Genomic DNA, 22992 nt, shown 5'->3' on the forward strand with positions numbered 1-22992 from the left:
AAAATCAAACGTTTTATTTTTATTTTTTAAGTGCAGGCATGGCACCACTACCTGCTCTTAAAAAGTATTTTCGCCTCCATTCACAAAGGCCATTTGCGAGTGGCTTACCACCTACTTGAAGTAGACTGCGAGGTGGTAAACTGCTACTGCGGTCGTAAAACAAGGGTACATACCATTCTGACTTGCTTTTATGAAGGGACACCCTTGGCACGCCCCTTCCTAATAGCGACTCGCAAATTTCTATTTTGGGAGTCCCAGACCCGCAAAATAGTGTGTATACATACCACCACCCTATCTTGCGGTCGCGAACGGGCCGATTTCCCATTTGCGACTGCAAAAAAACAGTCGTACATCTGGTCCTAAGCACTTTATGTTGTTTGCAAATTGAGAGGAACTGTCACCAATGGTTTATTTGCTCTTGGTGATACCCATGACTGCTTCATGTCTTGTACTTGGACACCATATTTGTTTATGCTTAAGGCTTCCAAAATAGCTGCTTGACTGGAACAGATTCATGGCTAAGTTGATATTTTGTTTCACCTTGTTAAATAATGCAGGGTTCCTGCAGTATTTTATAAGGAAACTTGAACTCAAAGATGCAGGTTTGTTTTGGACGAACAGGGCTTCAGCAATTTTTTGTACTGTAACCTCAAGCAGTCTCTGTTACTCCAGGGAATTGGTAATGGGGAGGGGAAGAAAGTACAAAACAAAGATCATCACTTACCTGCCGGCCGGCTGGCCAGCCACTGCCACTCTTCTGTCCTCTTCATGGCTTCTGTTGAAGCAGTATAGGCTCCCTTAAATCAATCCCAATGCTTCATTGCAGTGTTGAGAATATTAAGCACATTGTGATTGGTCTGAGCATCATGGTTTGGAAGCCTAGGCATGTTCTCCATCCATGCTGTAATTCAGCCTGGGTGTAGATCATGTGCAGTGCGCATGATGTTTGGCCACCACTCCCTCCCCCTGCGCAGCCAAGCCCCACCCCACAAAACTGCCTCTGCCTAGAAAAAGATAATGATAATAACATCTTGTTATCTTTTTATTTTTCCTTTTCTGACGTGCTTTAAGGCAGTTGGGCTATGCTTGGTGGAGAAGCCGTTCCTGTCCTCAAGTGGCTGCCCTGGATGCACCCAATGCAGGTCTCCATGGCCCTTATCAATTGACTCCCATAGAAGGTACCACAGCTTAGTGGAGGAATTGGGGGAGGTAAGAGTAACAGGAAGTGGAGAAGGCAGTATGCTCAAGGACAGTGATGTAAGAGCCTCAGGGTCCGTGTCAAGCAAAGGCCTGCCAGCTACCTACCAGAGATTAAATGCACCCCACTTATGCCATGAAGAGTTCTGCTAACCACAGGGCAGAATGGCCTACAGAATTATAAACGATCTGTGCATGTGATACACATGGACGACTAGTATGTGTAGGCTACAGTCATTTACCTGCCTGGTACCTGGATCTTTTTACTTGAACTCAAATCCGAGCTAGAACTAAAGGCCACCATTGTACCTGCCAGTCAAGTGGCTGTCTGAACTCCGAATGTGTTAACATTCTTTTTAGAACATTGGAACCAGGCCTTAACTGCATGTTTGCACCAACTTACTGTTTCATCGTGCACAGGTGAGAAGTCAAATCTGAAGCGCTGAGCCTGAGAAGGAAAGTTTGATTTCACTGTGGGTTACATTGTTTTAAACATGTTTTGTTTCCTTAATCACACAAGAGAAATGATAGTGGCATTTCTCTAGAAAAAATAATTCATTGCTGTAGAAGATGGGAAAGTGCATGCCAGAGATCAATAAGCAGTTTTAGAAGAAGAAACGCGAAACCCAGCCATGCCAAGAAATTGTCATGCTTATTTTGTGTGCGGTGAAATTGGATACACAGGACCAAACCACATGCAGTGAAGGACTACAGTACGCTACGGAGAAACCATTACGATGTGGCTAACCAAAGTATGTGGGCTAAGTCACAGTATGATGAACCAAAGCATAATATATGGTCTGCGAGAACTAAAATGTAGCAAACTAAACCACAAAACACTTAACTGAACACCATACTCTTGCAATATCCTGTGCAAAACAGTCATATTTCTAAGCACATCAGTGCACGGCTAGGTAAGCCTGGGATGTGAGTGACTGTGCCTGAGACCAGCAGGATCTCAAGGGCACCAGCCTTTTCTTGGGTCTTCCGTTTTCACCATATTGAGTGGGCTGACTCTACCGTACTAGTCGCATCCACTGAACCCCCATTTAATACACAATTTGTGCATTTCACGTTTACAATAGGCAGCTGGCCCTGCTGGAAAAGAAACAGCATAGCTTCACCAGTGTAGATGCACTGCTGTCTATTCTCACTTGATTAGATACATTTGTCAGCATTGCCATTCGTTTTATAAATAGAACTCCTTGGAGTCCTCCAGGCTGAGCAGGACATTGCACTTCACCAATGAGCTGAAGACACAATTGTGACTCAATAAATCATCTGTAGTCAACATCCATTGCTTAATCCTCTTGCCTGTTCTTCATATAATCATGAATTGCAGCAGTCTAACTAAAACTATCCACCAAAGAGCTGGTTTTGACATAAGCTCCAACCAGTGATTGTGTAATAACTCCATTTAATTCAGATTCAAGGCTTCTCCACCAACCTCGTCTTCATCACTAAGCTGTTGGGTTTCAACATCAAGTCAATAATCTCTTTCGAATAAAACAAACATAAAATCCCAGCATGCATGACTCCAAATCGGTCTCCTCCATGACAGCAGTGTTTGCTTCCAACTCACAATTCACTGGGCAAGCTCTCACCTCTCGCACATTGATTGGGACAACGCTAAGACCCCAGGCCTGCTAGATGTCAATTCACTCCTCGAAAAGTCCCCTCATTTGAGGCAGGCAATGTGATCACCGAAGAACATAAAACACGACCAGACCACCCACTACTGGTTCCGATTCAGCCTGAGTTGATTCAGAACACTTTGCGTCATTCACACCCAAAAAGCAGAGCACAAATGCTCCACCATTCCCTAAATGAACTGCCTGATGTTGCGGAGCCCAAAGACAAGACAGAGTATGAGAAGAGGACATATCTGCTCCTCGTTTCATTCAAATGTGTCAAATAATCTCTCACTTTTCATCAGACTGGCATGGTAGCTCGTGAAGGTGAATGAAAAAAAATAGGATATTTCCCTCACGTTTTCCTGATCCCACCCTAACCTCTATGAGCGTACGCGTTTTACTCTGCTACAGTTGCATTATTTTATTCTCTTATAGCCCAGCGTGTCTCTGCAGTCCAGGTGTTATGTTCCATCGTGTGCTGATGTACAGTTTCCTTTCGTGCTTTTGTAACCCACATTTTGTTGCAAGGGACATCCCATCCTATGGGAAGCGATCTGCTGTACTAAGGGACAGGGTTCGTACTATCCAAACACCCTAATAAAGTAAATAAACAGAAATATGTTTTGTCTTCATTCTACTTTACTGAGATCTGCCAAGTTCCATCTGGGCACACCAGGTGGCGCTGTAATGCTTGTTCTGTGATATGAATTTATGGAAAATGGGCATCAAATACTGACTAAGTGTTTCAATGTGAGGTGAGCAGTAACAGAAACTCTTCCGGAAATAGGCAGTTTCATGATCTCCCCACCTTTCGATTATCCAGACTCCTTTAGAGGCTGCGCAGCGAACCCCTTATGGTTTCCTATAGAAGAGCCTCTGCCATCAGACACCACCAGCTCCCCCATCAGACACCACCAGCTCTGCCATCAGACACCACCAGCTCTGCCATCAGACACCACCAGCTCTGCCATCAGACACCACCAGTTCTGCCATCAGACACAACCTGCTCTGCCATCAAACACTGTCGTGTATTTCCTACAAAACTATACAGGATCTGCTCGTTTCAACACTATAAACTAAGGGATTGGTGTGCAGACTAATTCAAGACACCCCCAAAGGATATGTTAGTCTGTAGACCAGCTAGCTCAAAGTGCCACTATAAGCTCCTCAACCTTATCAAGGAGCAAATAGTTTCTGGCAACTATCAAACATGACAACCCTGACCCTCAGGGATCATGGAAACAGTGTACTACTTTTCGCTCAGTCACTCGTGCTCACTCATTCTCAGAGAGATACACAGAATGAACGGAGGGGAGGTTTTCAATCAACTTTTATTGAACCAGCGTCATTCTAGTATAAAATAAGTGTGCCGCAACAACCATTAGACAGAAACAGATGTATACCATTATAAGCTCCAACAGAGTAAATCAAAGGTAGAATTCTACCATGGTCCTAAAACAGTGAATATATACAGGCATATAGAAATATGGCAGAAATCATGAGTACTCCTACGATGCAAACCCTAACATAAATGTACCTAGCATGTATGTAGGGGTATAGCCAAGAATCCCCCTAGGAAAGAGCCAACCTCATTACCTAATGGGAGAGAATGAAGGACCTTGTCTTGGACTCGAGGTGGACACCAAGCACAGGATGTCAGACCACTGAGCACTGGAGTGTCTGCTTGCAGGGACCTCAGCATCTTGTGTCAGCATAGTAACTTCTCTGGTTTGCCCTAGAAAGATGTGGTGCTTATATACCCAAAAGGTGCTCTTGGGGGTCTCCCTAGAATGGTACTGTGGGCCTGTCATTCAAGAATGACGATAGCGGTGACTCTTGTACAGAGTTATTAGGAAAAGATGGTAATCCTGCTGTGATACGAAGAATCCTCATGCATAATAAATGAGGCTAGTTTTCGAACAAAAGCACACAACATTTGTTCGGCACATAACTAGGTAAAAGGTCAGCACCAGAATCTTTATGTAGAGCAAGGTATGACAAATGTAGGTAAAAGGTCGTGTATCTACATAGGCCTATATTGGGGTACATTGGGGCTCATAACATCACCACCAGCTCTGCCATCAAACACCACCAGCTCTGCCATCAGACACCACCAGCTCTGCCTTCAGACACCACCAGCTCTGCCATCATACACCACTTACTCTGCCATCAGACACCAGCAGCTCTGCCATCAGACACTACCAGCTCTGCAATTCGACACCGCCAGCTCTGCCAACGAACACCACCAGCTCTGCCAACACACATCACAACTCTGCCTTTAGGCACCACCAGCTCTGCCATCAGACACCACCATCTTTGCCATTACACACCTCCCCCTTTGCACTCATGGTGGAGTTTTCTGTAACATATCCAGTATTTACTGAAGAATTAATAAATGCACGACCATCGAGCATCCTTTTTACCAGCCTGCTTCTCTTCAGTACTTCCCGAATGCGCAACTATACACTTAGCAGGAATGAAGCTTGACTACCATCTCCCAGTCACTCTTCAGGTATTCCCACGGCCATTCTTAGTGTTTCCAATCATGCTTGTGCACTATCTATCTTGCATCCCTGAATGCACCCTACAGATTCATAACTGTTGGCTCCACAGGTCACTAATGAAGTCTGCACACAAGCACTGATCCTGGTTGGAAATCACTGGTCAGTAATGTCTTCTTAGAAGTGAATATTGTGTGGATTAGTTCTACGCCTCTTATAATCTCACCATTGGGTTCCACTGGCGTTGCTTAGCTTGAATATGAGTCTCAAAGCCTGGCTGCAATCCACGCAGAACACGCCCACCCCGCCTTTTTGTTCCAAGTCCTTAAGACACTTCACCAAAGCGTGTCAATTTCCCATTCCCTTTCTCACCTCTTAGGATAATATTGATCAGTCCTCGCCTTCCTTCACTTGAGTTAAGTGTGACTGCATGTGCTTCTCTCTAGTGTCCAGTCCACACAAACAGCCCTATCCATGGACGGTCTGTACACAGTGCTGTCGACACACCAAGTGTCGATCTCGATGTAATCTGAGTCTATACTTTGGCAACACCAGACCGACATGTCTTACATGTAAAGTATGTTTCACTAATTTAGCAGAACTGCGTGTACATTATAAAGTTCCGTTCCTGGAAAAGCCAGAAACACGGAGGCTGAAAAGGATCGCATAAGCTTGATTCGCATATAGGATGTTTTGCTTTCTCACATTTGTGTCAGTCACAACGCCTCAATTCAACACACGCCTACTCATGAAGCACATCAACATTCTACATTCACAGATGATTTTTAATTCTGTTTCCATGGAGCAAAGGAGGAGCAACCAAGCTGATTCACGACCCCTCCACCCAAATGTGCCAGTGCAAGCAGCTGCTGCCCTCTCCCCTGCATAAGGTACCACTCGCCACAGCATGTGCAGCCCTAGAACATGCAGCTCATACAGTCTTGTGATTGGCTAAACACTGTATAGTGCAGAAAGTGCTGCTGCAAACCTTTCTTTTTGCAAAGACAACAAAGATCTTTTGTCAGGACAGGGGACAGACAGGTTTCAGGTCAGGAGATGCTGGAAATGGCCCATGGACACAGCCCTCGTCAGAGCACTGTTCAGACGGTGCATGTGCTGTCTGTCACCTGCCTCTCCACAAGGGAGAGAATACGCTGGTCTTTCTTTTGTAAAACTGACACAGGCAGACATCAGCAGCAGTGCAGTGATGTGTCAGTAGCTGGCACCGGATTCTATGCCTGCACGATTTTTCAGGACTGAGTTAGAAATGGGAAATATCCTTGATTTACCTCACAGGTGTAACCACGCAGTGCCTTTACCATGCAGCCTTTACAACGCAAATCTTTACCACACGCATGCTTTTACCACGTATGCCTTTAGCTCGCATGGTAAGTATAGTTAAGGCCAGTATATATATGTATATGTAGGTTAGGGGTGGGTATGGGTCTAGAGTGATAAGGGTTGTTTTAGGGTTTAGGAGTGGGTTAGAGTATTGGGTTGTAAGGGTGTTATTAGGGTTAAGGGGTTGGTAGTTGTATAGGATGGTAAGGGTATTTTAGGGTTTAGGAGTAGGTAAGGGCAGATGGTAGTGATTTTGTTAGTGTTTAAGGAGGGGTAGGGTATAGAGCGTTAGGGGTATTTTTAGGGTTTAAGTGTCAGTAGGAGCATGGGTTTATGGGTGGGTAAGGGTATTGAGTTGTAAGGGTGTTTTTAGGGGTAAGAGTTTATTGATAAGGATATTTTTAAGGGTTATGTGTAGTTATGGGGCTTAGGGTGCTGAAAGTATTTTTATTGGGTGGTAGGGGCATGGGTGGTAAGGCTAATAAATAAAGGTAGGCCTGGGGGTTCCTCCCAATACAAATAATTAAATTAATTTATTTATAAAAACAAGTGGGGTAGGTTGGGACTCTACACCAAAACAAATGAAATGTTTTATATATATACGTCTTAGAGCAAGCAGCACGATATATATATCACTTACCTTATTTATACTTATCTACATGGTCATGGCCTGCGTAGTCAAGGCATATGCGTGGTTACGGTGTGCATAGTAAATAAATGTGTGGTAAAAGCATGCATTGTAATGTCATACAACCATTAGCAATGACGGGAAGGCCCAGTCTCGCCACAGAAGGTTGAAAAACTCGAAAGAACGTATGATGCCTTCTATATTAATGACTTGCAATACTGATTACAGATCCTGTGGTGAAATCACAGAAGAATAAAACCAGGGGTTCAATTCATGGTTGAGATCTGGCAGCGACTGATGATAGCAATATTTCAGGTCTAAGTACCTAAATACTGGACTGAAAGAAACATATTAGGTCATTCTGCTATTGCTGGGAATGGGCCTTGAGATTGGCTCCCTGGATGAGGTGGTGAATTCTATGAAAGTATTGAATAGCTGTTTGCAAGCATTGTTGGCTTTATACAGAAAATTCTGATAGTAAGAATTCTCCTCTCCGAGGAATGTATTGTGCATCAGGCTATATGGTATGTGGGTGACTGCGATTTTCTCCTGTGTTCAGGGTACAACATCTTCATTTCAATGCTTCAACTTTATCAAAGAACTACGTGGTGGCCTGAACTAGACTGGATTTGGCAATATGGTACAAAAGGGGGTGGTGATGGACGGAGCATCTGAACCAATGAAACACTCACACCCAGTCAGCAGATCTGGGGTTAATCCATCACCGTTCTTTAGCCCACTCTGCCACCCCAGTTCAGACATGGCCATATGCAAATCAGTCTGACCCTGTGCCTCATGGGAACAGTCCAGCCAGAACGGCCAAGCCATGCCTTCCCTGGACCCGAAACAAGAGTCCTAGGACCGGTTTCTGGCATTCCAGCTGTCTTCAGCCAGGCTTGCTTGAATCCAGTGGCATAGTGAGCAAGGGACTCTCGTCTGAGCATACCGTGCCAACTTATGGCGAACAAAGCTGTACAAAAGGGGCACAGGGTCAGACTGATTTGCATATGGCCATGTCTGAACTGGGGTGGCAGAGTGGGCTAAAGAACGGTGATGGATTAAACCCAGATCTGTTGACTGGGTGTGAGTGTTTGATTGGTTCAGATGCTCCGTCCATCACCACCCCCTTTTGTACCGCTTTGTTAGCCATAAGTTGGCAGGGTATGCTCAGACCTGAGTCCCTTGCTCACTTAGCCATTGGATTCAATCAAGCCTGGCTGAAGACGGCTGGAATGCCAGAAACCGGTCCTAGGAAGCTTGTTTCCGGTCCAGGGAAGACATGGCTTGGCAGTTCGGGTTGGACTGTTCCCATGAGGCACAGGGTCAGACTGATTTTCATATGGCCATGTCTGAACTGGGGTGGCAGAGTGGGCTAAAAAACGGTGATGGATTAAACCCAGATCTGTTGACTGGGTGTGAGTGTTTGATTGGTTCAGATGCTCCGTCCATCACCACCCCCTTTTGTACCGCTTTGTTCGCCATAAGTTGACAGGGTATGCTCAGACGTGAGTCCCTTGCTCACCTTGCCACTGGATTCAAGCAAGCCTGGCTGAAGACGGCTGGAATGCCAGAAACTGGTCCTCGGAAGCTTATTTCCGGTCCAGGGAAGGCATGGCTTGGCAGTTCGGGCTGGACTGTTCCCATGAGGCACAGGGTCAGACTGATTTGCATATGGCCATGTCTGAACTGGGGTGGCAGAGTGAGCTAAAGAACGGTGATGGATTAAACCTAGATCTGTTGACTGGGTGTGAGTGTTTGATTGGTTCAGATGCTCCGTCCATCACCACCCCCTTTTGTACGGATTTGGCAATATGTCATGGGTTAGCTAACCTTTTCTCAAGGCTGTTGTTTTATACTGTAATACCGTCATGGTTGGAAAGTGGAAAATATGTAAAAAGACATCAGATTCTATCATTTTATCATTTCTGAACGGAGAGTAGATTAGTGTAAAGGCACTGGATCTGAACCTGAGCTTATAGTGCGTGTCATCGGAACAAGGTTCTTACCTAACTACCAGAAAGCCTGCAAGTCGGAGAAGGTCTTGTGCATGTGCAACACAAACGTAAAGTTGAAGCTGTATCCAGCTTTGCATTAGGGTTACTTAAAGTGTTGCATGAATCTGACATCTTAGTATGGTGATCCAACAATGGGCAGAACAGACTTGCACAGTGTGACCCTATTTTAGAACAAACTGTGACTGAATGAAGAGTGTCAACAAATTCTCCTACGTAGTACGCTGAGATAAGCACCTGGATTTGGTGGAATACTCGAAATAAGACTTCTCAAGGTATCACCCATGAGCAACATACATACATTTCCAGAAGCAACGCATGACGTTTTATTGGCAACTAGAGAAAGAGCATGCAAAATATGTGCAACAAATCCTCGCCTGGAAGTACTGGCATTATTTGGATAGTAAATAGGGGTGCCATCATGATCTAACTCTGTACAGTCGAGTGAAATGTGCAATTCAGTCCGTTTCTCTGAGATCAGTTGAAGAAGCGCACTAAGAGGATCTTGTAATTGGTTATTTGGAATTAGTAACTTTGCAACACCATTAGACGAGAGAGTTAGTTAGCCTTCATAGTGCTCCGAAAACCCTGCACAAATCAGCTTACAAAGAACACCTCAAGCAAAATCACCCCGAAGCCCATCTCAAGAAGGTTAGTTTCCCAAGCTGAGTCATTGCATTGAAAGTGTTAGTCCATACTACAAGCCGAGCATTGGGAGTGCATTTCCGACTTACTCTGTCATTGTGCGTTGATGACCTGTCACTGCGAGGGCTCTGAATCTGTCAATAGAAGGTATGTTGTCATTAACACAATCATTCAGTGATGCAGTGAGAACAAACCAGATCAGTTCCCATTCTTTACCGCCTAGTTCATGAGCTTCGATCACCAAAGGACAAGGCCAGTGCCATCTTGGAATCTTGTGGCCACTCTCCTGCTATCAAAGAGGCAAACTGGCCTATAAAGACTTATTCGACTGGTCTCTTTGAAAGGCCAGCAGGAATGACACAGCATTTGGCACAACCATGGTGTAAAGATATCCACCAAGCAGAGACATTTTAAGGTATGGACAAAGTCGGCAATTGTCCAGGGACCCCGCCTTCCAAAGGACCCTCTTAGAACATGATATTTCTAATTATTTTACCCATGTCTATGATATTTCTCTGTCTAAGCCTCTGTCCCTTTCTCTGCTTGCCTTTACATTTGAATATTTCTCCCCCTTGTCAACTGAAGGCCCCAAGCACACATATTCCAACTGCTTTTAAAAGTTTCTCAATATTTAACATATAATTCAATACTGTTTGGCACCATGAAGGCTTGAGTTATTAGGAAATGGGTAATTAACTGTAAACTTGTTCTGAAAAGGGGCCCTCAAAATAGGTCTTGCTCAGGGTACCAAAAATCAGAGATGACACTGCCACCAAGTAATGTGGAAGTATTGCGTCCACCAATCTCACACCATCGTCCTCAGCTCCACCGCACATTTCCCTCTATGCAGCGGCAGTTTCTTTATGAGATGGGGGGAACCCTCACTACAAGCTGCACAAAGTATTAAAAATAAAAAGGCAATGAAATTATTTCATTGCCATTTTATTTTTAACCAAGGTATGCCACAGCCGGCCGCCGAGCCATGCGGGCATGTTGTCTGCTGCATGTCGTCTGTGGACTGACAGCAGGAGAACTGGAGTAGTTGTAGCCACACTCTTCAAAATGTGCATGGCACTTTGGCCGGCGGTCTTGCGCCACTCAAAGTGACATGTGCACTTTGAAGCTCTCCACCCAACTATCTTAGACACTGGGTCGAGACCAAGCACAGGCCTCTAGGGCCTGAAGGAGCTTTAGGCCAACCCACTCTGTCCAGTCCTGGCGCTTCTCTCATGCTGCATAAGAGCAGGGTCTAAATTTGTTAGAGGGGGTGTTCGTTCCACTGTCTTCAGAAGGATAGAAAGGAGGTTGCAGAGCCCGCAAGTATGTGCAATTTAATTTCATATAATGCATATAAGTGTGTAATGCATGTACTTCAGTTTCTGTTTGATTTATTTTGGAGAGAGGGGTTGTTTTTATTTGAGCTTTTGAAGGATTTTTTTATTGTGGGCTTTTGTAGGGATGGAAAATGTTTTTTTATTTTTGTGGAGTTGGTGGGGCACTTTGCTCGCCCTACCACTTTGAAAGGTCACCAGCTGCTCCTGCCTCTACGAAATATCATTATTTATCCAGAGATGAATACAGCATCTCCCTAAGACAGCTGAAACGGTTTTCAGGAGTGGATCAAGTTTACACTAGTGGATAGCTAGACAGGCGAGGCCTAGGTTTGTCAGTGATAACTCTTGTTACCATTGCTCCTGAGGGAAAGGTAAGGCTGAAGAACATGTTCTGCTCCAGTTTTTTTTCCTACTACAAATTATTGTCATCTAGAACTTTAGTCCAACTGATTGAATTGTGGTGAAACAGGACTACTGTTCCCATAATGCATTAGGTTATAAAATTAAAGCGCATTATTGAAACATGGTTTTCTTCACAAGATAGAGTCATCTGGTGGATTTAAAGAGGGGCTGCCACCTGTGTGAAGCCTTACTTTCATTTGAAGTGGGTTAGCAGCTCTGTGACACGTCTGATTTTAGATAATTGGTCTCAGCTTGGCTGTGTTTGCAAGGGATTTTGAGCTGTGAAGAAGGTTCACACAATCTAGAAGATAAGAGTGAAATAATGTGCAAGTAAAAGTAGTGAGAACCACTCAAAATGAAGGTACATGTAGATGACTAATCAGCAAAATATTTCTTAGCACTATAATGAATATGTGAAAATCCATAACATAGTCTTGATATGTACTTCGGAAAAAAACAGAGGCGCCGGATTGTATAGCACAATCCTGCTAGAACATTTCCAGATTGTATAAACGGCACAGGTGCCGATGAAATTGTTTACTAATGATTCCAGATTACATTGCTTTCCCTCGTGCAATTTTCTGTTAACCTTTGCATGACGTCACTGGTGCAAACATTTAATTCGCAGTTTTTAGATACTCAAGGGGGCGCACCAAAATGAGAGTCCAAATAGAATAAGTAGAGAAATGTTCTTTATTTATCTTTGTTCAGCAACAAAAGGCATATCAATAAAATAAGTAGTGAGATCAGCCAACGCGTTTCACTCCCTACCAAGGAGTTTCTTCAGGGCTGAAAGAACAAATAAAAAACAAAATATTCCCATCAATTTCCTGCATAGCCAAGCGTGTGCATATTATATAGAATACATATTTCCCTGGGGACCAGGGAAAACAAAGAAAGGACACAGTAGCCTATTGCAAAGGAAAGACTGATCAGCGAATATTTGTTAACTTTAAAAATTTCGTTTTTAAAAACATCCTTTTCTAAACGGTTACCACCACGGAAGGGGGAAGGTAATATGCACACGCTTGGCTATGCAGGAAATTGATGGGAATATTTTGTTTTTTATTTGTTCTTTCAGCCCTGAAGAAACTCCTTGGTAGGGAGTGAAACGCGTTGGCTGATCTCACTACTTATTTTATTGATATGCCTTTTGTTGCTGAACAAAGATAAATAAAGAACATTTCTCTACTTATTCTATTTGGACTCTCATTTTGGTGCGCCCCCTTGAGTATCTAAAAACTGTTTAACTGATCTGGAGAGCACAGCGACGCCAAACAGCAGCTGGTGTCGGGGTTGGCAGCACAATATCAAACTGACTCGACCATAGACCTATTGGCACTGGAGTTTAGGTGCGGCATTTTAAGGTCCGCTGCTGCTTTTTCGTACAAAAACATTTAATTCGCACCTATTATCCAGTGCAAAAACCAGTTAAACCAGATGTCAATGCAAAACGGCACAGTTATCAACCGCTGACCTTTATTATAAATTTAGCATGCACTTGCATGATACACAGTCATTTTTGGCACTTGCATGATACACAGTCATTTTTGCTCCACACGTAAGCATTTAAAATGATTAATTAATTCACGCTGTGTATTGTGTTGTGTAGAACTAGCCAGTGTCTTAGCAGCATTTTAGTAAATAAGGAGAATGTAATCCAGAAATGTTGATGCACTGTTGCATCAGCACCGGAACAATCACATGAATCCGGTCTCAGGTCTCCAGGCGTCTATGAAAATTTAGATGCGACTAATGCATGCACGCGTGTGATTTTGTTTGAAATAAGACTGATTGAAATCTTTGAGGGGCACTGGTGCACGTGTATGTATGTATAAAATGGGTAGCATAGAGCGCAATAGTAGCGTCAAGGCAGTGTGGTGCTGTAGGTAGAAGAAGGGGCACAAGGAAGGTATATCAGGTGCTGGAGAGGGGCGTAGTGGACAGGGTGGAGATAACACTGGGAAGGCTAGAGGATCCATCCCACAGTGCAAAGTTCATCCTTGCAGAGAAAAGTGTATATATACTCCTGGACTTTGTTCTGTTAACCATTTCCTCACTCTCCTAATACCCTTAGAAACACTTAAGTGTTCAGCCATACACTCAGAAAATGTCTTTATTGTCGAAGTTGCCCATATTCATGTGATCCTATGATTACGATAACTTTTGGACTGTAAGCGCTTCAACGTAAATCTGTATTATACTGGGACCATGAATTTATTGAGATGCCACTTGAAGGTGTGTAGTTACCTGATGCTATGAATTCTTCTCGATTACTTACCAATGTGATCTCTGGTACTACTCGCACAAATGTTATTATGGTTTCCCTCGCTGATTGACTCTAACCAACGACTCCTATGAATTAAAGCTCTCTAACAGCCTGTGTCCAGGGTTTTGACACACTATGTTTACAACTAATGTCAAAACACATAAATAAAGGATGCCAAACCCGTCAATCCAAGAAATATAGGCCCAGATTCCAACTTTGTCAAAAACAAGGTGCTATGTATTGCGCCTTATAAATGACAATTCTGTAAGTTTCACTGTTTATTGGATGGGATAAATACCACCTAGCACAAGTTTCTGGGCAACAACATGCAGCGTTTATTCTTATCACATTAAAATCCGCTTGGTACTCTATCATTTTCCCCTATTAAATTCCGGCAGGATTGACCTGCTGAAAGCTAACCAAGGGTGAGTTATTTAACACAGCCAGTGATTATTGGAGTTTGAGCAGGCGTTTGAAACCACTGACGCACTCTTAATCAGGGCCATGGGCTATTTGTATCCAAACATGGAGCATGAAAAGTTCCATATAATGCGCATGAATCGAGCAAACTCTGGGAAATGGCGCCTCAGCCTATAAGCCCCAAATCTCCGATGGCAATCTTAAAATAACCCACACACGGAGTCATTGCTAAGATTCTTCCTCTTTTCTTATCCAAAGAGATAGATAATTACATATTATCATGTCTGCTAACTAAAATAGGGCGGATTAAAAGGCTTCAAGCGTATGCAAATAGCAGGGTTTCAAGAGAGATTTCACTGTGGTCGGTGTTGCCAAACGGCACATTTGCAAAAGGCTGACAGGTGCTGTAAGCGCACCGCAGGGGGTGGTGGATAATCAGCATAATAGTGGGGCCCCCCTGCAAAATATGATGGAAGGCCCCAGCAACCCCAATAGCTCACAGATATCCATGGGCTTTAGACTGAATGATGGCCTCCTGAAAAGTGGGGACTCCATCTGCCCCCTTGTGCAACGACGCTGCAGGGGCCTGCTCTACATCCCTGTATATTGTGCATAATCTCTTCCACTGCAATAGGCAGGAAAGATTTACAAGCAGGATTTGGCTGAGCATGTGATTAGCAGGCCTTGACAGGAGTGCCCAGCTACTTTCTAAGTAAGGCTGCCACTGCAGGAAAAGCCTCAATTCTTTTGAGGGCAGCACTGTGCCTCGTGAAGTATGCCTGCAACTGCCGAACTGGCCTGCTGGGAAATTTCCTCAGGACCCTGTATGCCAGTCTGCCTCTGATTTGACCAGGCTTCAGTCAGTTACTCCGGGGGCTTCCTTCAAAAGGCTATTTGCACACCTAAGTTTAATTTAGGTCCTTTATTGAATGCCTTTGTCGGGGGCAAAATCCCAATCCTCAATCATAGCATCAGTAATGGCAGAAATTTACCCGAACAAATGGGACTAGCAATTACGGAAACTGTCATCAAGGTGGAATATAGGTTTAGGTGTGGGTTTGTGGGTGTTTCAAAGCGATCCTAACTTCAGAACTAGGCGGACACTTACAAACTCACAGGCAGTGTTCCACCCTGTGAATAATCACAGATTTACACCTGTTAAGGACATAGGTTTGTGTTCTTCCAGGGAGGAAGCAGAGAGGGAGCATCATTAATTTATTTAATGAGGTGTAAAGAGAAGTGTTTCTGTCTGGGGAAAACATATTTTCACTGCAGAGCACCAAAAAAAAGTTACATGTGTAATTGCCTGCTTTTGTCAGATTCCGTATTCCAGATTTCTACTTGGTTAAAATTCTGCACGCATACATTTTGTACTTTTAGTTCCGTTGGGAAAAATTGACACTTGTGGTTTTCCAGGACTACTCCTGGAATTATTGGATAATTTGTAACGTATAAGTGATCTGCAAGAGCAAATATGTGACTCTTAATGCTTATCTTTTGCAAATTGGGCCTACAGTTGCTACTTGCTAACCACACTAATTTAGGGGGGTAGGCCATTGCTTTTTCAGCCAAACTACAGCCTTTAGATGTATTGTAGTCACGTCGCTGCTTTTGGGGAAGCTGCTTAGAGGTGAAATCTAGCTCCTTGAGCTACCCCGTGAAAGCTGCTTAGTTATTTGAAATACAGACCTTACAAATAGGTAAGTTGCTGACTGACAACACTGCTCTGCACTACGTTTGCTGGTGAAGATATGTTTTAGTAAGTTAAGGCTGGCCACATTGCGCAAAAGGGTCCTATTTATATGATGTCATTTAGTTTCTCATACAGTCATCTTGGCCCCCTGATTTGGACTCATGTGATGTGATTTCCTGAGATGTTACCAATGGTTCCAAAAGCAATGTAAGGTCAGTATTACGGTATGTGGTGGTTTTGAAACTTTGGAAATCCTACCTCTTTTGGGTGACTTGCAAAGAATGTTGCAAAAAGAACAGTTGATGGACAGAATGTAGAACAATGTCATACACTGACCCCAGTACAGAGATCTGGGCCTAAATCCATAGTTTTTTTGCTCGCCATTCCAGTTTGGACCCAGCCATATGCAAATCAGTCTTGACCATGCCCCCGATGGGAACAGTCCAGCCTGAACTGCCAGACCAGGTCCTCCCTGGACTGGAAACAAGCATCCTAGGACCGGTTTCGAGCTTTCACCCTCATCAGCCAGGATAGCTTGACTCCAGTGGCATGGAGAGCACGGGACCCATGTCTGGGGATACCCGTCCCACTCGGGGTGACAAATGCAAAAAGAACAATTGATTGACAGAATGCAGAACAATGCCATACATTCAACCCAGTACAGAGATCTGGGCCTAAATCCATAAATATATTGCTCACCATCCCATTTCAGTTTTGACCCAACCATATGCAAATCAGTCTTGACCCTGCGCCCAATGGGAACAGTCCAGACCGAACGGCCAGACCAGGTCCCCCCTGGACTGGAAACAAGCATCCTAGGACCGGTTTCGGGCTTTCAGCCCTCATCAGTCAGGATAGCTTGACTCCAGTGGCATGGAAAGCACGGGACCCACGCCTGGGCATACCCGTCCTACTCGGGGTGACAAATGCAAAAAGAACAATTGATGGGCAGAATGCAGAAAAATGTCATACATTCACCCCAGTACCTTCACCCCTGTACATAGATCTGGGTCTGTGGGTCCTGGGCTCACTGTGCCACTGGAATCAAGCTACCCGGGCTGAAGAGGGGTAAAACACTCAAACCCGTCCTAGGATGCTTGTTTCCGGTCCAGGGAGGACCTGGCTTGGCAGTTCAGGCTTGACTATTCCCATGAGGCACAGGGTCAAGACTGATTTGCATATGGCAGGTCTAAACTGGGGGTGGCATGGTGAGCAAAAGAATGATGGATTTAAACCAGATCTCTTGACTGGAGGTAAATGTTTTGATTTGTTCTGCATTCCATCCATCAATTATGTATCTTTTGCTTTCTCGCCCTAAGTGCGCCAGGTATGCCCAGACGTGGGTCCTGGGCTCACTGTGCCAATGGAATCAAGCTATCCTGGCTGAAAAGGGGTGAAACCCCGAAACCGGTCCTAGGATGCATTTTTCTGGTCCAGGGAGGACCTGGCTTGGCAGTTCGGGCTGGACTGTTCCCATGAGGCACAGGGTCAAGACTGATTTGCATATGGCCAGGTCTAAACTGGGGTGGCATGGTGAGCAAAAGAATGATGGATTTAACCCAGATCTCTTGACTGGGGTGAAAGTTTTGATTTTTTTGCATTCCGTCCATCAAATGTGTGTCTTTTGCAAAGAATGTTGGCAAGTATGATGTCTTATTGAGTTTCTATGGGGGAACTGAGCATCCATCCTCTGTTGCCTGCACTAACTTCCTTTCAAATTTGGAGAGGAGGACACAATGATCTAGACTAAAATCCTTGACTTAAAGACCAAAGTGCCCAAACATTCTGTTGCGTAACAAGTTCAAGACTTCTTTTTTTAGGAAGCACTCCTTCTCTTTCAATACTTTGTATCATAAGAATGTATTCTCCTTGCTCTGCCTTGTGTCCTTGTCAACTATTCAGGTGGCATCTCTGTGGTTCTGTGTAGTGACCACCTTGGACTCAAGATTTCACAGAATCCAGTCGTGCGTTACCTTCACTTCAGCAAATGACTTTTGGGAGGAGTAGAACTGGCAGGGATTCTCAATATGTGCACGGAAGCATGAACTGTGCTTTGGGAGATGAGAAATCGACTTGAGTGCCACTTCTCACCCTATTGCAGACGGCTCACTCAAGATGGCAATCGTCACTGCAAACTTGGGCTAAACTGTATCCTCCCAGTTGTGAGAGACTGGCAGCTTAATTAGAACTGGAGCCTCGAATATGGTCGTGGAGAGAGAAGAGAACTGCGCTGGACCAGAGGCTGCAATCGAAGCATGGCTAGTAGCTGGGTCTACTTCAAAGTGGAAATAAGTGGGGCCTCTCTACAGTGTTCATGCAAGATGTAGAACATAGGCTTTCGACCTCTGACCAGAGTTACAAAGGATGACTCCAGTGATTCGAATATATAGAAGCTGCTCTTTGGGGCAACAAATGAATGGCATTATTTATAGTGCAAAGTTCACTCATACACTCGATGGCACTACTGAATACTGACCAACAAAATTGTTGTTTATTAATATCGAGGAATAAAATATCGAGGAGTATTTGCATACAGTGAAGCACATATTTACTATTCCTAACCCCACCTCTGTGTACCTTGAAGATATATGTACTGCGTACTGCATATGTTTGAGGTAGGTATAGAAAATCCAGATTTAGTTACCTGTTTTATTTACGATATTCTGTCCTCAATATTCTGTCCCATTGATATTGTTGATTCGATATTCAGGAAACACATCCACACATCTCCCTGGTAGGAGAACTAGAGATGACCAAACCGTAGAAATGCCAAGTGATGGAGAAGATAAGATTGATGGAGCGCCATTTATTGTTTGGGCATTTCTATAGCGAATATCCTGTTCCGAGCACAGTGGAGCTTTACAGTAATATGATACAGTTATGAGAAACAAGGGCATGGGCTTAAGTAAAAAAAAAAAAAATTAACAACTTTATAGTGATTAAGTAAAAGCAGCAATGTTATATTGGAAAAACGTGAGGTGAGCAGATAATGTTGGCATTTTTAGGTTTTGCCTGGCGATCCGCTGCGCAGCAGCGTTCGCGCAGGCGAAAACTTTTGTTTACCAGTATGGGGATTTGTCCAGCCTCTCTGTTCCATTGGCTAGCTCCATAAATGGAGGCTAGCCATTGGAAGAGAGAGGCGTCCGTCATAGTCCGAGGCGATTCGTGGGCGTTCCGTAAATTTTTTCCCTCTCCGCCCCATTTAGAACGTCATTGCGGCGGTGGTTGATTTATTTTTTATGGGGTTTTTTTTGGGGTCATTCCTCCAGGCCGACCGCTGCCGGAAGAAGTCCTGGTGAGTGCTCCCCTCCCCTCCCACTGTCCGTGTGCCTGTTCCTGCCCCCCTCACGCTGTCCGTGTGCCCGTTCCCGCCCCCCCCTTCCGCTGTCCGTGTGCCCGTTGCCGCCCCCCCTCCCGGTGTCATGATGGTATTTGCATGTGAACAGCTCACAATGTGCCGCGGGTACCACAGAAGCCCTGGCCCTGTTCAGTGTGGGATGGAGTGGGGCGGCCATCAGGCCACTTACACAGATTGTGTGGGTACCTCGCACGTACATGGTCTCCCCAGAGGGGGGCAGCTTCTTGGGGTCGGTCACGCTGCCCGTGTAACCAGATTTCGTGAGGCCTTGCAAGATTAACACGATTTAAACGGCGGGATGATGAGTGTGCCTCCTCAGGCCTCTAACCCTCTTTAGGCGCCTCGGGGGAGGCCGGAGGGCCCCGGTCCCAAGAGCAGGGCTTCCAGATAGCGCTTGGAACGGGGCCATCTGCCTTGCAGCGCTTGTTGCGTCCTTGAGAGGTCGGCGCTGCTGGTAAATCCCTCGCAGACCCGGTTGTCGTACCTGTGTTGACAGCCCCGAGCTCCTGCCGCAAATGAGGTATAAATGCCCAAACCGTTTTACGTATCGTTTACTTCACGTTTTCCCCTTCTCAGCCCTTCCGCCCTCTCCTCGTTTTGTCGGGAGCTTTGACGGCAAAATCTGAACTCTACCAAGTGCCCGACTCCCCCCGCGTCATCCGTATTGCTGTTGCAAGGCTGGGGCTTGAAACGTGCAATGTGTTATCCGGTGTTTTACTCTCGTTCAATGAACGGAAACTCAGACTTCAAGACCCAGAATGCACTAGGTTGTCTGAGGGCAGACCGGCATTGGCAGCAGAGTCCTTGATAATATGAGGTTTGGGATGTGCACGTCTTTCTGCACGGCTTGTAATGCCCAGCGGGGATCGGAATTCGCTCATAAATGTACATTTTTTTCCTGTACCTTAAATTGCGAGCGCCAGGGCTGACCCCCATATATTCATCAGTCAGGTTTACTTTTATTATGATTTAGAAGACACCCAGCCTGTAAGTACTGAGTGTTCCACAAGTTTGTTTGAAAAAGTTTTTATTTTATTTTATTCAAATTTTTCATTGACTTCTTGCATGTCCTCAAAGGCACACTAATCAAGACAATCAAGTATACATTCAGAAAATAATGTGCGCAATATATACAAGTGTTGGATCTGTACACAGTCAATACTCAAAATTCAGAGACACCAAAAACAAAAATATATACACAAATAAATTGAGAACCCACAATCCGTCAGTGGTTCGAAACGCGTTGACCCCCAGCCTGTGATAAGGAAGAAGGGTGCAACTAGGGACTAAATAATACCACTCTTACCCCTAGTTGTTCAATCCTCAAAACACCCAATCACAGGCATATCTAGACAGGCAGGCAGTATCCTTGAATCCCTTTGTCCGCCTGTCTTCTGGTATATAATTTGAAGGACTGGTGCTTGTGTTAAATGTTTCTTACGTATCAATTTATTTGTGTATATATTTTTGTTTTTGGTGTCTCTGAATTTTGAGTATTGACTGTGTAACACTCAGTACTTACAGGCTGGGTGTCTTCTAAATCATAATAAAAGTAAACCTGACTGGCTAGTTGTTCTGTTTTGGTAGTTAGTTGAGGTCCAAGCCGGTCAGAGACAGGACCCAAACCTTTCTTGTTGCCCTCCCCAAATATTCAAAGCGTGAGACAAGGCAATGGTTCACCAAAAACTTATAATACCCCCCAAATCATTGTTCTTTGGTTCAGGCCGCTGGAGTGGCACTGTCCTGCCTCAGTGGGGCAGTGGAAGGGGTCACCCAGAATGCGCCACACGCACACATATGTGTAACAAACAGCGCATGTACACAGCCAGACACCTCGACATGTTCACACCGGAGCACGCACAGAGAGAAGAGAGAGACTGTAGACAGAGAAGGCCACCCACAGGACACTCACTCAGGCCTACACCCAGAATGCACAGCGTGCTCACAGACCGGTGGAGTTCACACACTTATTCCCTCTGCTCCTCGGAGTGCCTCACCTGCCCCCCTCCCCCCCCCTCAGCCAGGTGCCTCCTCTCCCCCAGGGCTCCACCGCATCCACAGGGGGGAGCGCCTTTATTAATTAGGGACGCGGGCGGGGGCAGCCAGGCGTCCCTAACAGGTAATCTTCTCCCGCCCTTGATCTTCCGGCCCCCAGGGGCCCCTCCAGGCGCTTCTATCAATTAGAGCCGGCGACCTTTGGGCCTGGCTTGGAGCTCCGCGCCTCCGGCCCCGGGGCTGGGGGCTCTGGGCTCTGGACGGGGAGATGGAGCACCTTTGAGGGGACCTGGATCCTCTCGCGCCCCCGCCCCCACTAACCTGGCACTGGCCCGGTACTGGGGGCTCTGGAGGGGGAGATTAAGCACATTTGAGGGCCCCCACTAACCTGGCACTGGCCCACTCTTTTTTCAAAATTGTATCGGGGACACTAGAGTGGGCACCACAAGAACCACACTTATAGTGTGTAGGCAATTTATCGGGCACTTATCCTGAATGTTTACGCCCCACCTCTTTCAAATGTCCCCAGCCACCACTGTGCAAAGGCTTTAACCCACAGAGCTATCTCATTAGGTGGTCGCAATAGCTACGATTATTTAAAGAGGCTCGCATTCGATCTGACCTTTACCATCTTTCGTTCTTTTTACTAATATTCTATCACCCACTTGAACTCATTAGTGCCTTTGGTTATTTTCTAGGGCCAAAGAGAAGTATAATCAATATTTCAAATGCAGTAAAATTACAATAGGGTGCCACCATCTTGACAGAGTGAATATTCCTTCATGACAGCTTCTGAAAGAAGAGAATTCAGATCGGCGCTCGACTCAACACCCTCATGTCCTATCTGCTCTTAGTTTCCAAGGCGACATATGGCGCCCTACAAACTCTTGAGAAAACTTCAAGGAGAAACCCTTATCTGAAAAGGGAGGGGTTAGTTACAGTAAGAAAAATAAGAGAAATCCCTTTTCATGTATTTATGGAGACAGACTGCTGTCTTTTTGGGATTTGTATCTCATTAGAATGGTGATGCATTAAATTGTATCTAAGGTTATAACAGGATCAACAAATTTACAATTTCTACCAGATACATCAATTCTTAACATCCTAAAACATAATTACAACCACAGAGAATGTCGGGACAAACAATGTTATTTATAAATTTGTCAAAAGTTTATTCTGTATTTTGATTACAAAACATTTTAAAAACATTTCACATTTGTTAAAAAAGCATTTTCATAAGATTTAAAAAAAACAATACAATGAATTTTACAGTGAAAAAATGTGTCGACGCGGCGTTTCGGTGATTTGGATGTTCACCTTCTTCAGGACAATTTTTCAAGAATTAAAACCTCTAAAGTTAAAAACAAATAAATATATAAATCCTTCTTGTTAAAAACAAGATTATTTTCATTAATCGATCATTTCTACATTTTACATTATCGTCCCTGCCTTCTCATTTTCGTTATTCAATTCCTCCTGTCAGATTTATAAATGCAAACAAGATATCCCTTTCTCTAAATGGTAATATTTGCAATCTAATTGTTACCATTGTACAAAACTAAA

General features: G+C 44.6%; 1 protein-coding gene across 17 annotated transcripts in view; it reads right to left on the reverse strand.

Moving 5' to 3' along the window:
* The window catches only part of ABLIM1 (actin binding LIM protein 1), an 899845-nt gene that overhangs the window by 84760 nt on the left and 792093 nt on the right, over nt 1–22992 (reverse strand). For 13 of the 17 annotated variants that reach the window (XM_086922886.1, XM_086922881.1, XM_086922883.1 and 10 more), the window contains exons 11-12: nt 10048–10092; nt 1601–1645 (exon numbers count right to left, since the gene is read on the reverse strand). The exons of 2 other annotated variants lie outside the window; for them this stretch is intronic. In XM_086922886.1, coding sequence (XP_086779012.1) covers nt 1601–1645; nt 10048–10092 — 90 coding nt within the window. The remainder of the gene's footprint in view (nt 1–1600; nt 1646–10047; nt 10093–22992) is intronic. 2 more of the 17 variants (XR_015295979.1, XM_086922895.1) reach the window with 1 other exon arrangement.

This window comes from Lissotriton vulgaris, chromosome 5 (genome assembly GCF_964263255.1).
Source record: "Lissotriton vulgaris chromosome 5, aLisVul1.2, whole genome shotgun sequence".
In the NCBI taxonomy this organism is placed as follows: domain Eukaryota; kingdom Metazoa; phylum Chordata; class Amphibia; order Caudata; family Salamandridae; genus Lissotriton; species Lissotriton vulgaris.